Raw genomic sequence first — 19,811 nt, forward strand, 5'->3', positions numbered from 1 at the left:
AGGAATGTGACAGTTGAAAGTTTGAATGATAATGTTTCTACACTGAAACATTTACGAAGAGGGAATCAAACCATTAAGGGTGATGAAGAAAGCAACTAAATAAACATCAAAAGAGGACATGGGCAAGGAGATGTTTGCCAAAAAAATCCGCGAAACAAAGGCATGAATATAAATGGAGAAAATATGAACGCGTGCATCTTAGATTTGCTGACAACATCGTCATCATTATATCGTCATCATTATATCGGCCAATGGGAACAGGCCGCACGAAATGTTCGAAAATCGCTGTTTAAGGATGGCTGCAAAGTTGGACTCAAGGTAAATCTAAACTAAACAAAGGTCAGGTACAACAAGTTAGCGAATCAAAACACTGCAATTTTATTGTTGGACGAACACAACTTGAAAGACAACAATATATATATACCCAGCACAATTGTTTAGGTTGGGTCAGGATCATATTGATGAAGCAAAGCGGTAAACAAGAGCAGGATGGGGTCTTTTTCCACTCCATTGGTCAGTGCTCATGTTTTCTGATACCAATGTCTTCCTTCGTCAGCTACAATGTGTACAATGTGCCTGGCGAAGAAAGTTTCAATCATTGCACATCATCCGTGGAAACATAGGGATCAAACATATAAACACTGACAAATGAAATAGAACATAAGCTGAAAAGTACGTGAAGCATGGAGAGATCCATAATCGTAATTACACTGCGAGGCATACAGAGGAACACACGGGCCATGGAACCAATTCAAATTAGAGACATCACGTTGACTGTTCAGAAAAATAAATGGGTTTGAGCTCAGGCCATTTTGTAATAAGGAACCACGGCCGATGGATGAGGCTAGTCACGGAGTGACAGCCAATGTGAAGAAAGAACCTGATAGAATGACCACCACTGAGATGGAACTATGACATCGGGTCATGGACAGAAGTGAGAGGGATTGTGGTATCGCAAGCCTATTGGCTATGGCTCTTTGTAAGGCCTTCATCCAGAAGTGGATCGATAATGGCTGATGATTCTATTTTGCAATGTAAATACCGTGGTGACACAGTGATTTCCACAATGCGCTATGAACCCGGTGACCTCAGTTTTATCCCTGCTCACTTGCAAGCATCAGTGACGAGTAATGTCTGGACTGGTCCTGGCCCCGGCCTTCACCAACCCGCACTGACCAGCACGGTGAAGTATGGTCAATAACTCCCCATTACTTACACTGCATTGGGAAGCTTTCATCCAGCAGTGGATGGATAAAGAGCTGTAATGTTTAAAAATCATTTTTTAGAAAATCTGCACACTATACACATGTACATGTTTTTAATCAATAAAAAATAGTCGCCCTTTCATTGACTAACGTGCACCCGGAGATAATATACCTCAGATAAGCTAGATCACAATAAACAAGCTATGTGCATCGCATTGACTGTAACATGCACCGTCATGTCCTCCAATGAATTTAAACACGAGTAATTACATTTATAATCGCCATTGAAGAAAAACAAAATCCTCTGTTGCGAATAGCGAGCGCAAATTAGACTCGGCTCAAAAAACATTTGAGCTGTGCCTGCTTCCTATTAGATATTAAATTTATGACAGCTTCCACGAGCCATCTGCTGAGTATGGCAAAAAAGGATTCTCCTTGTGACCCCTACACAGCCAAGGGAGGGGGGGGGGGTGACTGGGCGATGTCAAATCCAAGCTTAGCAAGCATGTCTGCAGGCGAGCGGATAATGACATCTCAGGGTTCCATGGGTAAGTGTAACACACACACACAAAAAAACCACCAGAAAAAAATGTGTTGGTCAGCGGCGGTCGTCGGAGCTGTGGGGGTGTGGACGAGAAGAGGTAGAGGCTGTGGAGGTGAGTGCCTCTGTACACACGGGTTGCCCTTGTCAGGATTGACAAGACGGGGGCCGAATCGTTGTCAGGACTCATCGCGGCCCATGTGGGGACACCCCTATCAGTACAGTATGTCTACATGCACCCGCACCCACCCCCCCCCATACCCACCCGGCATACCCCGAGTGTAACGGATGGCTGGCGTTTTTTAGTTGTTGCGAAGACACATTCCTTTAATGGATTTCGCTTTGACAATACTATTGACAAGTTGTGGATTGATGAATCTGGTGAAGCATTGGTTCCAGGCGCTAATGTCAAGTGTTGACTTTGCCAAGATTTGCTGGAACATGCTGTTGAATTAGGTAGTAGAACACTGCATCAAAAAAACACACACACACGTTAGACGCAAGTCGTTCTTTCTGCCACACAGTTGGTGATATCTTGATAGCTAAGCATTCTTGTTCCTTCCCATTTCAGAACGACTTGTTCGTATTTTTTTTACGTCGTGCAGTATTACGATCAGCGATGGTAACGAGAAGCATGCAAATTCTTTGCTTTGTGTGAAATTACAATTTTTCGCTGGTGAACTTCCTAACCTCCGTGTACATTATTTTGTCTTGTGTTATGTCAGTCTCGAGTGATATAAAAACATTTTTTTCCGTAGAAATTTGCGAATTGTATTAGTAAATAAAATAAATGTATTTTAATATGTATTCATAGTATATTGTTTTCATATAGCAGAGAAGGTTAAAATTACGTTACAAACATTAACATGAAGAGTTATCGTACAAATATCAGTAAATTGTTTTTTTACTGTTTTTAAACATATAACCAACAACTCAATACTTTGTTCTGCTAGACCTACACCTTGTGGCACAGTGTACATTAATTCTCAATGCATATATCTCACAGGGAAGCAACGCCGACATTATTGACATCCATTTAAAAGCGTTTCCATTAATTTTCTCATCATAGATTTCTTGCCGTAACTGTATAGGTGTATAATCAGTCTATCACGAGACCTTAGAGACTATTGTGATAACATCTCTAAATCATGTAGCATCATACATCGGATTAAATGTAGTACAGTGTTGCCTATAATTCAACACTTTTTATTCGTCTGTCCCTGTCCCCCTTGTGCAAATGGGAGACTGAAAAACGCATTTTTAAGAGTGTCTCCACGACTTGAGTTGCTTTGTAAATTTCACTGACGTGCTGCCACTGTCATAATTGACCTTATTAACGGCCGTCTGGAACGTTCTTCCTTCCGGTATTAAGAAGTAACTGGAGCTATGCACGTTTAAATCTAAATTGAAAACTCATTTCTTTAGAACTTCTTTTTGTGCTTAGTTTGTTGCCCTTGTACCGTACCTCCGATCAGCACGATTGGCTACGTACGGTCCGAAAGAAGTTGAACATACACACACACATCTCTTCAGATAAACAGAAGGGAAACATTTCTTCCATTAGGTTAGGTGGGACCACAACTGTTTCTGGACATGAATATGTCCTTGAAAGTACTTTAACCTGATATTGTAATGAAAAATAATTGTAAGCAGTTTCATAGCAATGACATCATAAAGTGAAATTGTTACATTTCTGAATATTTAATTGTTTGGATTTATTTTGTAAACTTAGGTCTTCAATTAAGACTATGCAGTTTGGGCCATTCATATATATTTTACTCTGTATATATTCAGATTTAATGGAATTTTTATATGTAATTTCCTTTTGAGGAATTACAAATTTAAGATGCTGCATTCATTACAGTGAGGGAAAAAGAGTATTTGATCCCCTGCTGATTTTGTACGTTTGCCCACTGACAAAGAAATGATCAGTCTATAATTTTAATGGTAGGTTTATTTGAAGAGTGAGAGACAGAATAACAACAAGAAAATCCAGAAAAACGCATGTAAAAAATGTTATAAATTGATTTGCATTTTAATGAGGGAAATAAGTTTTTGACCCCCTCTCAATGAGAAAGATTTCTGGCTCCCAGATGTCTTTTATACAGGTAACGAGCTGAGATTAGGAGCACACTCTTAAAGGGAGTGCTCCTAATATCAGCTTGTTACCTGTATAAAAGACACCTGTCCACAGAAGCAATCAATCAATCAGATTCCAAACTCTCCACCATGGCCAAGACCAAAGAGCTCTCCAAAGATGTCAGGGACAAGATTGTAGACCTACACAAGGCTGGAATGGGCTACAAGACCATTGCCAAGCAGCTTGGTGAGAAGGTGACAACAGTTGGTGCGATTATTCGCAAATGGAAGAAACACCAAAGAACTGTCAATCTCCCTCGGCCTAGGGCTCCATGCAAGATCTCACCTCGTGGAGTTGCAATGATCATGAGAACGGTGAAGAATCAGCCCAGAACTACACGGGAGGATCTTGTCAATGATCTCAAGGCAGCTGGGACCATAGTCACCAAGAAAACAATTGGTAACACACTACGCCGTGAAGGACTGAAATCCTGCAGTGCCCGCAAGGTCCCCCTGCTCAAGAAAGCACATATATATGCCCGTCTGAAGTTTGCCAATGAACATCTGAATGATTCAGAGGACAATTGGGTGAAAGTGCTGTGGTCAGATGAACCAAAATGGAGATCTTTGGCATCAACTCAACTCGCCGTGTTTGGAGGAGGAGGAATGCTGCCTATGACCCCAAGAACACCATCCCCACCGTCAAACATGGAGGTGGAAACATTATGCTTTGGGGGTGTTTTTCTGCTAAGGGGACAGGACAACTTCACCGCATCAAAGGGACGATGGACGGGGCCATGTACCGTCAAAGCTTGGGTGAGAACCTCCTTCCCTCAGCCAGGGCATTGAAAATGGGTCGTGGCTGGATATTCCAGCATGACAATGACCCAAAACACACGGCCAAGGCAACAAAGGAGTGGCTCAAGAAGAAGCACATTAAGGTCCTGGAGTGGTCTAGCCAGTCTCCAGACTTTAATTCCATAGAAAATCTGTGGAGGGAGCTGAAGGTTCGAGTTGCCAAACGTCAGCCTCGAAACCTTAATGACTTGGAGAAGATCTGCAAAGAGGAGTGGGTCAAAATCCCTCCTGAGATGCGTGCAAACCTGGTGGCCAACTACAAGAAACGTATGACTTTTGTGATTGCCAACAAGGGTTTTGCCACCAAGTACTAAGTCATGTTTTGCAGAGGGGTCAAATACTTATTTCCCTCATTAAAATGCAAATCAATTTATAACATTTTTGACATCCGTTTTTCTGGATTTTTGTTGTTGTTATTCTGTCTCTCACTGTTCAAATAAACCTACCATTAAAATTATAGACTGATCATTTCTTTGTCAGTGGGCAAACGTACAAAATCAGCAGGGGATCAAATATTATTTTCCCTCACTGTATATGTTACGGGAAAAATACATAATTAATTAACAAATATCCTATGCCACAATATTGTTACAGTATAATGAAATCACAAATACCCCAGTACTGCCTACATAATGCTAACAAGATATTTCACCGACCACTATACTGTGATATATGGTTCATAAACTTGGTCATTAACACGAAAAAAAACATAACAAATCCTGAATGCATGATTGAAATTACACTGAGGGACATAACAAGGAATGCATGGACTTGAGAACATACCTGTGGTTAATTACAACATTGAAACTGTGAAGAAAAGTGAGCGGGCTTAGGCAGAACACGTCTCCAGAAGGCACGATGGCCGATAGTCAAGAATAATGACGGAGTGGCAGCCAAGGAGACAGGATATCCGCAGCGGAGATGGAGCGATGGAATCAACTCGTATGCAGGTGTTACGTGTGGATTACTACATTGCAGGATCATGAGAGGTGATGGAAGTTTGGGGTAAGCTTTAATACAGAATATAGATTCTGCTGCTAATGATGATATTTTACCCAGCTTAATTGGCCAAGTATTTGTTTCAATATTCGCCTCATGTTATGACTACGACTCAAGCTTACCATGTGGGAGATAATGTCCAGGGCAGAAACCTTGGGCTGCATGTCTCCTATGCACTGTTTCACAAAGGTGACCTACTAAGTCGAGTCATTAAACAGAATCTTGAGTTCAGGGCATGCCAGACAGTTGCTAGATTAATGGAAGAACAGCTTTTTATGTCACGAAAACCCAATTGGACCACCGGTTAAGAAGTTATATAATTGTAACTCCAGCTTAGAACAAAATGTAAAATATGTATTTTTTTCCTTGTCAAATATTTTAGACCTTTGTTGTGCACGTGATCTGTCCTCTATTCACATTCTGTGGGGTTTGTGACACCCTGAACGGTAGCACTGGTAAACACACTATCATTGCAGCATTTGAACCGTGCACTGTGTTCCTACTAAACATAATTTCACGAAGGGGCTTTACAGATAATTTGTGAAATGTTTGAGCCGAGGGGATTGGCAAGGGAGTAATGAAAATTGCAGGGGTATGACATGCTATAATTTGGCAGGTTAAAAGGTATGCACGCTTCTGAAGGAGGTTTCCACTACCCAGCTTTTAGGATAACATGAGAAATCAAAGCACATACACAATTGTGAGGGCATTTCCTAAGCAAAAGGCAGGAGGCCAAAGGGCAGACAGTGACCCTATCCACATGGTAACCCTGTCAAAATCATATTCTTGATATAGCAAGGTCAGTCTTCTAGAATGATATACACCAAGCTTGCACCGTTATTATATGCTCCTTAACAAAGTACATGCCACATGTTCACGTGTCAGTTCCATGCATAAATGAGAGAGATTCCCTCAACACACACTTCACGGGTACGTATGTGTGTCGAACTTCTTTCACACCGTACATCGACAACCATGCTAATCAGAGGTTCTGGGGAAGGGCAAAAAAACACACACACAAAAAGCAGTTCTTCATAAATGAGTTTTCAATCTAGATTTTAAAGTGCATAGCTCCAGTAGCTTCCTAATATCAGAAGGAAGAGCGTTCCAGACGGCCGCAGAAGCACATGTGAAGGCGTGCGATGTACTCAGTCCCCTTTGGACCATACTCCAACCACTGGAGGCCAAGGGGATTTAATAGCCCCAATGACCCAGCTGAGTCAACATGCATGCATTCATATGTAAAGCATTTGGCCTGCAACACGAGTTGTAAATATCTTTGGATGTTGTTTAGATTTCACATACGATGTTCTTTAATGCCCGGTAGTGCCTCAAGATTTGAAGAACCATCTTCATGCTCATGTGATATTTATTTGGATATTTAATGTATTGTAGTTATGTATAAGCTGCCTGGAACTACTTTGCATAGCGTGGTATTTTATTTTGTGCTGAGTGGGCATTATTTGTGTGCATGAACAGTTTAAAATGCCGCACTGCATATGCATTCTTATTTTAAGGATAAACATTTTTTTACGACGTACGTTTTATTTTTCGAACTTGTTGAAAAAAAAATGTTCAGCGACACAGGCATTAAAGTCGAATCGAAGGTCACGCATTGAGCACTCTGCTTCCAAGGCCATATTTTACGAGGGCCACTGTAAAGTTTATCATTACCAAGAGACAGCATCGGGTTGGCCACGGCACGATCCGGAAGCATATTCCTGAAGTTGTTCTCTATTCTTGGTTCTTTCGGTAAAGTCAAGTAGAAGGGAAACAAAAAAATATATCATCACACCTGATGATGATTGCTTGTGTTGCAGTCGAAACGTCGTGAGAATTTTATTGTTTTATATTTTTTTTAGTGTTTCCCTTCTACGTGACTTTACCGAAAGAACCAAGAATATGAATCCCTGCAATCACGAAAGCTTTAAATCAAATTTTGTTCTCTATCATTGAGATGCATTAGCCATTATGTCCTAAAATGCACAATGTCAAGATTGATAACCTTGGATTAACAACAAAAAAACATCCATTAAAATTTTCTGCTGGTACATAGGGCGTATTATGGTGGTGTCTTGCCCAAGAGTGGGTGCATCATACAGGCAACGTTGAGGTAAAATGCCATGGGAAAGTAGAGTTGCCAGACGCCCTTAAGCAATTCACTCAGACTTGAACCTTTACGGGGTTTTACATCACGTGTTTCAGTCATATGCTAATTTTCACAGCGCATTAAATTTGCATGTGACAACATTCAGCTTTTTATTTTCAACTAGAGGGTGTATAATTTAAGACACGACTCTAAAAATAATCAGCGCTTTTAATCAGTATTATTACAAAAACACGAATAAAATCATTTATAGAATCTACCAGGAACGGATAACATTGTCCAAAAATATCATTATGTATAATCGAATCACCAGTTTCAGGCCATAAATATAAAATTTCAATAACAAAGTTGTTAAGCTGCAGACCGTTACAAAAACAGACTCCAGTCCTTGCAAAAGGTTACACCTAACAATACCTGCATGCACAAACATAGTTATATTACAATCCAATGTGAACTTACAAAATCTAGAGGTGCAGCCCTGCAAATACTTGTTCATATCACTGCTGGCAAAAGGGCTGCACTCGATAGATAACTCGACAGCTCCTCGAGTGCGTATTGGGCCTACTCTTCCACACTGGCCAAACATCTTGGAAGAGGCAGGAGTAACCCACCTCGTCACGCGTGAACTGCTGATCTCCGCGTGTGGTGTATCCGTATTTACTGCTGGTTGGAAGAGGCAAGAGTAACCCACCTCGTCACGCATGAACTGCTGATCTCCGCGTGTGGTGTAACCGTATTTACTGCTGGTTGGAAGAGGCAGGAGTAACCCACCTCGTCACGCGTGAACTGCTGATCTCCTGCGTGTGGTGTATTTACTGCTGGTTGGATAGAGGTAGGAGGATTTAAGAAACGTGTCATTTGCTTCAAGGTGGCATTTGTGAATTTATGTATAGTGCCTAAATCTCCAGATCTCAATACAAACCCCCGTGGTGGTTATATGTGTAATTAGAGACAAAGATTTCGACCATCTTGACTATTCTCCAAATGTTTGATATCAAATGTCATTTGAGAACAAAAACGTGTTAAAAAAAAAAACAATATGAATTATTATACAGTTTCATTAATTATACAATTATTTTGCGTTATAAAAATTAAACAAGAAAGGTAAATAATCGTGATGTAATCACGATAGTGATGCAATTCTTAAAATGCATGTGCCACTGTTTTCAGACCGTCTCTCCCTCAATTTCAGCCAAACAGACCTAATTATGAATGTGTGCAATTTTGTGAGATCATTGCCCCCAGCCTTACAACATATGGATACACACAATTCATTTATAAATTATACTTTCAATTACATGAACAATATACAGGGTGGCCCACATATGGTTATTGAATTTATTTTAACACTGGCATGACAAAATGCAGATTATTTGTTTCTTTAGTTATAAAAAAAATATTCTTCCTGTGGGGTCACTCGACCAAGTACCCTTAATGAATTGAGACAAAATATAATTGATAAATAATTAAAGATTACTACAGTGATCTTTCAAATAAGTCCTAAATTAATTTCAAAAGATAATTCATATATGCATTAATGTTAATGGAAGTCAGTTTGAAAATTAGTTAAAATTAATTAAATCACCCTATCTGATTTGTTAAAATAAATACAATAACCTTAATGTGTCCTGATTTTTGGGCCATCCTGTATAGCTGATTTAAAATGCCCATTGTCGTTGATAAGGAAGAAAATATCACGAAGAAATGTGCATTGCAGAATCTTGCGTTACAATTTTATATCATGTCTCATTATTTCAAACTTGCTGAACAGCGCAGGAAGGTGCACGCGGCATGGGGACGCAGTGTGAAGCCATATTGTATTAAAATATAACTCACCACCTCTATAGGAGGTAAAAACCAATCCAATATTTTAAACCCACTTCCGTACTTTACAACTCATCCTGCAAAGCAGAAAATACAAAGAGAGAGAGCAGTTTTTTTTTCCAATTAGTTTAAGCAACACGAAAGGAGGAATCAAATAGGTGAACAGAAATGATGATATCATGAAGTTGCACCCAAAGCTGACATTATAACCTCAATGCCACTAGGTCATTTGCTTCCTAAGCCATTGCTCAAATAATGGGCAGTAGGCACGGACAAATTATGCAGACTTCTACTTAACTGCAGTAACATGATTATATGTTGGAGACAAGCTGCTGATGCAGGGGTCACATGGGAGAGCTTTGGCATTTGATTATTTTTAAAATCTATATGACAGCAGGGACTGGTATTTTCGTCCTCGTTTATTTTTTCATATTAATATGTTACACTGTATACAGTTCTGCATAAAATGCACACAATACTGTACTCTATGGATTTAAAATGTAAAAAAGTCATAATTCAGTTTTATATTTTTACATTCTTGCTATATGAATGATATATTTGCAGCGAATTAAAGTAAGACAACTACGAAATACGAATGTGTGCTTATTTCATTTAATTGTGAATTTTTCGCAAATTCGTTTTATAACATAAGTACTACTATATGAGTAGAGGAGACATTATAGGTGAACAAGTATAAGCTGTAGCCGAATAGAAATTGGACCACACACGTGAAATATCAATTGCAATGGCTTATGAATGCAGCGTTTTGTATGGAATTGTATATTAAACAGATTTATGTCGTAAATCCAGAAATAGAATTCTCCATACGACCGTTCAATAACATAACTATATCCTCATGATTAAGCACAGCAATCCGGACCAAGCAGTACTTTCAAAATTGTGTTTCAGAAATTACTCTCCTTTGCATTTTGTTATTAGGCATAAATAAACACGTGTCTTGTTCAAAATACTTTTAAACACACACACGTATTAATGTTTTCAACAGGGGTCTGCTGCATTGATAGCATGAACCGGCTAAACTAGAAATAAATCACAGACATCAGTTTTCACTCTACTTTCCTCTGGCAAATCAGTCTCCATTAAACATACATTTAATGAAAACGTCGTGCATTAGTTTGTTGTTTGTTATCTCTGGTATACGTATATACAGACGACTAAGGAAAGGAAGAAAATGAAAATGAGAGAGGTATTTTCCCAGCAGTGGAAAGTTACAGACTGACAACAACAACAACGTAAAATGTAAGTGCAATGCGTACGTAACATGTCAACGAAACATGATGTTGTGTTATAAAGTACATCAGAACTAAGAGAAAATAAATATTAAGATATATGTCCCACATATGGCATTGGTAGAATTAAGACACATTGTTGCGGTTTCAAATGCCCCTGTGGGATTATCAATTGCGGAAGCCACAGATTGGGTTTATTGATCAGGCGGACGGCTCCAAAAGCACTTGACAGAAAATGACCGCTGTCGTGATCTTTGGAAATGTTTTGTCAAAAACCATCTGCACGCATGAGCATATAGATAGTCGCATTCTGCAGAGTAATTAGTGACTATGTAAGCATAGCACTCTGTATAAGCCTACTCACTTGCATACGATTTCAACAACCGTTTCTGAACATGGCAAAGAAGATGTAAATTTTACATGAAGTTTTAATGTGGGTGTATATAAAATGTGTGCACTAAAATGAACCCATTTGCGTCATTAGGCGGTAATGAAAAAAAATCATCGTAGGCACGACCGACCCATTTGGGTCGGTGACAAAGTCCTTTGGTGGACCTTGCACACAACACTGATGAGCACATTCGTTACGGCAATTGGGCGCAGTGCAGTAATAAACAGTAGTGATGACTTAAAACATTAACTGTTATCGATTAACTGCCGATTGCAGGGTTCCGTTAATCAATAGCAATGACGAAACGCTACCCCATTAAACCCCATAAACACTTGATCAAAAAACAGAGTAAATAAAATAAAAAAAACACTGGGGAGAGTAAAACTGCATGTCATCACCAGCATTGCGACCCTTCCATAATGATTTCAGTGCCAGTAAACAGAGCTTAAGCGTTCATGACAGGTGACAGCCAGATCTAAATTAAACGTTGCATTAAATGAAGATAAATTTCCAAAGGCTAACATAGATCTGTACGTGATGGTACATAAATGAACGGCAAAAAAATAATTATGTAGGCATATCGTTCAACCAAGAGTCACATTACGTCCTGCATAACAACCACTTCCTCGAAAATTGGTTCGACAGATACAAGTCTGCATTAAATATTGTGTATGATGGCGGGTTATGTCCAATTTAAATTAACGTGAATTTTCTTTCAGCAGAAAACTAAGGAACACACGCCAATACACACGTTGCTTAAGCAAGGAAGAACAGTCATGCTTATGCATGCATTCTGTAACGCTTTCCAATATGGCTTGTCCTGGGAGGTGCCTGCTATGACTTGTAGATTAGATAGGTGGATATTAACAAGAAAATTTAATTTTTGCAAAGAAAGGAACATTGTTCATGAAGCATCATGGAGAGATGCACACTTGGAATTGTAGTCAATTGAGAATCAGAAAGAAGAGGACGTGTATCCGTAAACATCCACAGGTTAAAGGCATCATTTAACTGTTACGAACAGTGTTGGGGCTTGGGGAGAACGGTATGATGGCCGGTGGTTAAGACTAATGAAGGAGTGACAGCCAAGGAATGGAATTAGTCCGAGAGTACCCCAACGGATGCCATGGAGCGATTAATTTAACTCGAGCGCAGACGCTCGGTGGATTATTATCATCGCAGGAACGTGAGAGATGGCGGCGACGTAGGGATGCTCATCAAGCAGTGGATTTATGATGGTTGATGAATGACGTTCGTGTTGGAGCTGAATAACGAGATGGTATCACGCGGCACGTCGCGTACTGAACGGACTCTGTGTGCTGTCCTCGCGTGTGGCGTCATCGGAATAGGAAAAAAAAGCTAACCTTTTACAATTTATCGCTGAGTGTTTGGTAAACGTTTGACTAAGGTGCTAGGTTGTCCGTGCGTTAAGTGCCGAATAGCAGCCCAACTTTACAACACAATTAAATTAAAATCCCACATGTTAATCTTTGCATTTTAAAGAATTATGTTTATTTATAGACAGACGGACAAAGTTAATGCCTTAACGCTTTCAACCTTGGCTGTAAAGCGTTAAACATCATCCCAGAGGCGACCATGTCCGTGAGTTTACTGACTTTCCCTCCCATTGCCGTCCCATTCGATCACCCCTCCCCCTACCCCCAGCATAGCGGCTGAAATGCTGGACAGCGCCCACCGCTCCGAATGGAATCTCCTCTCAGTTGACAGCCGCCCTGCGCTCCAGACTCGTCCACCAAGCCACGGCTGAGCCGATAGACAAGCGCACTGAACGGAGATGTTGCGAACGCAGTTGAGTGCAAAAGATTATCGCCTAACCGTAAGAGTGCCTTGCTTTGTCTAGCGAACCTCCGGGAGCGCTAACCTGAGAGCGACTATACAAAAGGTCCGTGATCCATTAGACGCGGTCCCGAGGCGCGTGTTTCTGTTGCTCTTTGCTCGAACGCTTCCCGACTTTCATTAACACCGCGAGCGGAGAGCCCACGGCTTCGGCGAGTAACGCGGAGGACGCCGCTACCCTCCGGGTTATTCTTCATCTATATGCATTGAAGAAGCACAAGAAAAGTTGGCCGTCGCTTCCCCGTTGGTGCGGGTAAGATGCACGTATACAGCGCACGCCACGGGTGTGTGCAATATCACGCTGCAGGTAGTTCTATCTAACGCGGCTAACAGATGGCTCTATATCGTTCGTAAAACACAAGTTTCCATCTTTATGGCGGTAGCGACAAGATAAGCACACGGAACAACACTCACGGCGCAGAGCAGCCGGGCTCAGAGAGATATAAGCAACGCGGATGCTCCGTGCGCTTATTGTATACAGTACAGTACACAAATGCAGTCCACGGCATTCACTGCGGGCCGGCATCCGTGTTTCACGATTTCGCGATCAGCCGAACGCGTTGCACTCACTCTGCGATGCAACTGAAGGCATTCGTGAAGCATTCATTTTCAACTCTTATCATTAGGACACGAATCAAACCCCCACTTAACTCGCTCTGTTGTGCGTAATCTTACAGAAGCAACGCTGCCTCATTGCATCCCCCTCTCCTCCTCCTCCTCGCCCCTTATTGCAAGGAAGCGCGCACCGGCCACGTGTGTGTTTGAACAGCGCTCACGGGCGAATCGCATCGCTGACACAACGCGAGATAGCGCAGTTGTCAACTTTTCACCCCTTTCGTCTGCAGTGGTGGAATCGCTGCGACCCTACTACTACTACTACAACCTCTTCTCCTCCTCCTCAATACGACGCAATCAAAGCTCCCGCCCCATCCGCACCTATTAAAACTTGAGCGCTTGCTGCTGGTGCGCCCCTTTGAAGGACGGAGAGCCGCGCCGGTGGGAGCAGTCCGGCCAGCAGCTGGCGAGGGTTAATACACTCCAACGTGGCGGCGTCTGCATCTCCTTTTTGCCATTTTAATCTACATTAAACTGCCTGCTTGGTCTGTGCTCTAAATTTAGGTTGATGGCGTCCGTCCACAATGTTGTGACGACACACACATCAATAAAATAATAATCCTCTGGACGATATATATATCCTGCCCATCAGTCCCATCCATTCATTCTGATGAGATTGTCCCTCAAGCAGGCTTTGCGGCAAATAGGATTGTGCCGGTTTAATCTCCATTGGAGATCGCGCCGAACGAAGTGGCCCGTTTTTTTTTTAAGTTGTGTGGCTCCACGAGTCCCCCCAGACTCGTGTCGAGGGGTGGTGGGGTGGGGGGAGGAAAATGGGGGTGCTCGCTAACAAGAGGTGATGCGTGTTCATCAAGGGCAACACTTTTTTTGTGGCAGTGTTGCGTTTTATTTTTGATTGTCAGATCACGTTGAAGTGACTCGGTTCGCCTTCAACCATGGGGGAATGGACCATACTGGAGAGGCTGTTGGAGGCTGCTGTCCAGCAGCATTCTACCATGATCGGCAGGTAAGTTAATGTTATGTAACGCGTCTGCTTACGCATTGTAACGACGGGCACACGCACTGCTCATGTATTGATGATGTAATACAGCAGACAAAAACTAATGTTCCTTATCCTACGGTTTATCCTGGCTTAATGCGCTACTTTGTATAATTTCTAAGTTGTGTGTATTGGGCCTGCAGAATACCGTGCAGTTAACAAGCAAGAGTGTATGATCCCAACACTGCGTGTTGTTTCCAACAGGATTCTGCTCACGGTCGTGGTCATCTTCAGAATTCTGATCGTTGCAATAGTCGGGGAGACCGTGTACGAGGACGAACAGAGCATGTTCGTGTGCAATACCCTTCAGCCTGGCTGCGTCCAGGCCTGCTACGACAAGGCATTTCCCATCTCCCACATCAGATACTGGGTGTTCCAGATCATCATGGTGTGCACGCCGAGCCTCTGCTTCATCACGTACTCCGTGCACCAGTCGGCGAAACAACGCGAGCGGCGCTGCTCCGTTCTGCAGCTCCTCCTGGACAAGGAGATCGTGGATTCGCCCACGAGGGACGACTCCTCGAAGAAGAAGGGCGCGATGGTGAACGGCATTTTGCTACAAAACAACGAGAATTCGTCAAAGGAGCCCGACGGAATGGAGCTGAAAGAACTTCAGCCACCTCTGTACAGGACTGGGAAATCCAAAGCCAAGCGCCAGGAAGGGATATCTCGATTTTACATCATTCAGGTCGTGTTCAGGAACGCCTTGGAGATAGGCTTTCTCGTGGGCCAATACTTTCTCTACGGATTCACCGTGACGCCGACGTTCGAGTGCGACAGATACCCCTGCGTCAAAGAAGTCGAGTGCTATGTGTCCAGGCCAACGGAAAAGACCGTCTTCCTTGTGTTCATGTTTGCCGTCAGTGGGCTATGCGTTGCCCTGAACCTGGCCGAACTCAATCACCTCGGCTGGAGAAAGATCAAGCTTGCAGTCCGAGGCGTTCAGGCAAGACGGAAGTCTATCATTGAGATCAGGTCTCATGGGAGTTCTGTGCCGAACTTTGGTCGTACCCACTCGAGCGAGTCAGCCTACGTGTGAAAAAAATATAAACTCTGCAAAAAAATATATCGAATCACGTTTTGTTACTGAACAATTACAATTGAAATGTTTTGTTAACTAAATTATGAACAATTACATGCATTGTACTTTTTCTGTTAATCCTTGCTAGATGATTATCATGCTTCTTTTAAAAGCTTGAGCTTCAAAATTGGTTGCTTACTATGATACAAAGTGACCACATCCTGTATGCATCTGAATGGCATTAACCGTGTACCATAATGAATCGTTAAGCTGGTAAGGAATGGAATATTTTTTTTCGGAAATGGATGAATTGTTTGTGTCCATATGTGCATTTAGTGACGTGGCTGAGTTGTATAGGAAAACCCGACACCGTCTATAGCGCTAACTGCCAAATCCATATGCGTGTTCAGCACAGAAGCACACATTGTTTAAAATGTACGGCTTGTTAAATGTTGCTAACACAATAATTATATAAGGAGAGCAAACTCTATACTTTAAGTAATGTATAATGCAGCACATTTAAGCAAGTATGATCATACTAAAAATCGGAGATAAAATTGAATGCAATAAATATTTTAGGGCGTGACAAAACCAGCTACGTCACTGTGAACGATGGTTTACTTTCGTTTTTGCAAGATGTGGGTGTGCGTACAATGTGAGCATTTCCAAATTGCGTTCTCTCTTTTTACTTGACTTACAGCTAGAAATGCAAAAAATTCCTTTGTGATGCCCCATTTGTATAACTTAATAAAACAGTTTTTAAAAGCATGCTTAATGCAGTAGTGCTATTTTACATTGAGCAGAAAAAATATATATATATATAACCATGAGCTATCACCGTGAGACGGTTTCTTGAACCTTGCATATACTGGAAATATCCTTCAGGAAAATCTATGGGGTCAAAGTGACCTTCGAAAATTTATGTCCGTCGTTCAGTGTCACCACGGAACATAAAATGCTGGGGAGTTAAACCGATTAATACGATAGCAGCCTTCCTGACCCAAGGAAAGTGTCATGGAGATGCTTGTGGACTTCTGCTGACCTCAGTTGGCCCTAAGCCAGTGGCACAAGGGCACGCCAGGGGGATGATTGAGGGAGGTGTGTGGTTCCATAATCTGACACGGTGCGTGCGAGCATCAACACAGAATGCTCCCGTTCAAAAACACTAAGGTCTCTCCTTCAACCCGACGTTTATCCCCCCCCGTCTTAAAAGAGCAGAAAACAAAGTTTAAAATTGTTCTCTCTGCATGGAAAGCTGAAAATGTTTCTCCATTTACGTAACTGTTTTTCTTTGTTACAATCAGTTCATGTCTAGATATGCTCCTTTGTTTGTGGCAATTTGGTGCACCATTGTACAGCTGCCGTGAATCAAACATCGCATTTCAGCGCAAGGAGGCCCAGTGCAGCAGCAATGCTGAGCAGTGTGATTTTACACTAATTTCCTGTTAAAACAAAACATCTGCTCAATTCACCAAGTTACTGCAATTAGTTAATTAGTCTAATTATCACCATAGGCATGGATGGTTGTAAAGGGTCTTAATAATCATATAGAGTTGTGTGCCGATGTCATTAATGAGATGGTGCTATTACGTTTGATTAATTCCATTCGCAGCATGTCCAATTAGTTCGGGTAGTGTATTAATGTGTGCGACACCACGCAGGTGATGATTATACCCACGTGAAAGTTTATTCTTACCACCAAACCAGGTTTCATTTTTGCCTTAACGAGGGACAATGTATATTATTTTTAAGTCAACTGTAATGGATACAAATTGTGCATGCTCTGTTTGGTGCACGCATTACAATGCACAGTAATTCGGTGAGCTTTTGCAACATCAATTACAAGGAGGAATGCATATAAGAAAAAATGCGTATTACAGTCATGACTTCATGGTGTCTTTATTACAGCAATATCTGTGCAGGGCATCACAGTCAGGTGCTACGTTCTTCTCTACCGGTTTAAATTGTATTTTTTTTAACCAGACCGGTTAGAACTACCATACAAGTGTACATTTAAGTACCAGAAACAAATGAATGCTATAATGGCTCGTTCACTTATTGCTATTCAACTGCAAGGTGTTTTTTTTACAGTCTTAATGACGTTACAAATGTAAAAAAAAGTAAAGTGTTCACACTAAAGCAAGGATAAAGTTAGTATTCAGTACAAAGTTACAGAAGTGTTAGGGTTCTCTTCTCTGAATACACCACCTCGCTTTGACGGGTTACGCACGCGCGCACACACACACACACGTCAATGTGCGCGCATGTGTGTTTGACACACATTTCAAAATAAGAGAGCAATGTTTTCAATACAGAAAGTATTTTCAATACCATCGAAATATAACAATAAATTAAAGTGTATATAAATACAAACTAGCAGATTCGGTAATTGAAAGAGCCACGCATTTGTGATATTTATGTAAACTATTGTATACATGGTTGTTGAAACAAACACAATTTGTATTTTGTTTATGTACATATGCATCTATGTATATCATCGAATATCATAAGAATCGTGGTCAAAGGGTATGAAACATTGTATAGTACACCAACCCACTGTTAAAGACAGAACATGAATGTTCACGCCACATTTAAACAAGCCATACCGCAGAATGTGTGTAATGATGGTTGGGTGGGGGCAGAAAGGAGAGACATCACATTATGAATGGAAAATAAAGTGATACATGCGAGTTTGTGTACGTTTACAATTCAATTATCAAGACCTTTTGACCACCTTCTTGTGCATATCATTTTACTCAGCACGTACACACATACGCACTCTTACACACAATCACATGTCAATCACTTGTAAAGGTCTAATAAAAAGCAGAAGCTTACATTAGAAATGCTTCTTACTGCCCTGTGCTTTACCCTGCATGACACATCATCATGCAGGGCAACAACAAAAAACGCCGATGAGTTTCACAATCATCGGCACACCACCAATTCCAGCCAACCGCTTCAAATGGTAGAGAAAGTTCCCTTCCCCTATCATTTTGACCACCAGCTAATCCTTCCATCTCCGCGAATTCTGCGATAAAATGCCCTCTGCAGTAAAATAATAGGTGCTGCCAAAGCGTTTTGGCCTGGTGTGCGCAATCTGAAATCGCATTCTTGCAAAGTCCATGCCCCTTGTGGGAGCCCTCTCTCCATGCAGGTGCCGCCTGTGTGGTAGTCCCTGGCTGTTGGGAACGTATGATGAATTATCCGGGTCAGCGAGCATGTCACTGTTGCGTAAATAGTGCGAGGCTACATATCGACCCATCTAAAACGCCAGGCTTGACTAATGCCACCACAAGAGTCATTTTAGATCATAATTCACCCTTATTTATGCAGTGGCGGGGGGAGCGGGTGGGGGAGGAAAGAAGTGTAACATTGACCCTGTGCTAAACGGTCTCTGATTCAGTGCAGTGCTTTGATGCGCGACTGTGTGTCTGCGACAGAGGATGCGGGGCAATGCTAATGCATTTGCCGGCGATGATTCAAATGGAGAGCAACTCATTGTGATTTAGATTTTATTTTTTATCTCTTAAGCAGGGAAAACAGCCTGTGCATTAATTGGCCCATTAGTGCCGTTCAATCAATCAAGGCGGGATTTAGAATGAGTTGCGCGCTCTGGGCGAGTGATGCACAACGCTGATTCTGTTTGGACCTTCCCTGGCACGAGGCCGCTGAGGAGAAGCAGCCTTAGTGGTGCATAATTCACAACTCGGGGCGGACACGTTCAACTCACACATGAATGCACCTGGCGGACTGTGCCTGTCAAAAGGTACAGTATAAGCGTATCTTTATTTCCCACGCGAGGGCACCGCCCCGATGTTTGGTCGTGTGCAACAAGCCAAATCACTGATCTGCTTTTACTGCCACCTTCCCCGAAGCAATTTGGTTAAGCTTTGCATTAGCACCTGGCTGTGGAGATCTACACGGAATTAATCACGCGCTTAGCGGCGCTTGTCTACACATTTATAAAGGGCGCCGTGAGCTGTCAGCGTTGTCAATACGCGTCGTCTACAGAGTGTATGAACTGTCAGGGAATATTTTTGAATGGGAAGTCCACGGTTCAT

The 19,811-nt window shown here is 41.8% G+C and overlaps 1 protein-coding gene across 4 annotated transcripts; it reads left to right on the forward strand.

Moving 5' to 3' along the window:
* The first annotated feature begins 1,719 nt into the window (after positions 1-1,719).
* LOC116939521 (gap junction delta-2 protein-like) lies at positions 1,720-18,593 on the forward strand. 4 transcript variants are annotated; one of them, XM_032947997.2, is made up of 4 exons: positions 1,720-1,861; positions 12,920-13,364; positions 14,564-14,693; positions 14,931-18,593. In XM_032947997.2, the coding sequence occupies exons 3-4, from the start codon at positions 14,623-14,625 to the stop codon at positions 15,763-15,765; spliced, it is 906 nt and encodes a 301-aa protein (XP_032803888.1). In that variant the 5' UTR covers positions 1,720-1,861; positions 12,920-13,364; positions 14,564-14,622; the 3' UTR covers positions 15,766-18,593. The 4 variants fall into 4 exon arrangements, with proteins under 4 accessions (XP_032803888.1, XP_032803886.1, XP_032803887.1 ...); XM_032947995.2 differs by having other exon boundaries at positions 14,590-14,693; XM_032947996.2 differs by lacking the exon at positions 1,720-1,861 and having other exon boundaries at positions 11,418-13,364; positions 14,590-14,693.
* The last annotated feature ends 1,218 nt before the right edge of the window (positions 18,594-19,811 follow it).

Source organism: Petromyzon marinus, chromosome 6 (genome assembly GCF_048934315.1).
Source record: "Petromyzon marinus isolate PM22_M1 ecotype Great Lakes invasive population chromosome 6, UKy_Petmar_22M1.pri1.0, whole genome shotgun sequence".
In the NCBI taxonomy this organism is placed as follows: domain Eukaryota; kingdom Metazoa; phylum Chordata; class Hyperoartia; order Petromyzontiformes; family Petromyzontidae; genus Petromyzon; species Petromyzon marinus.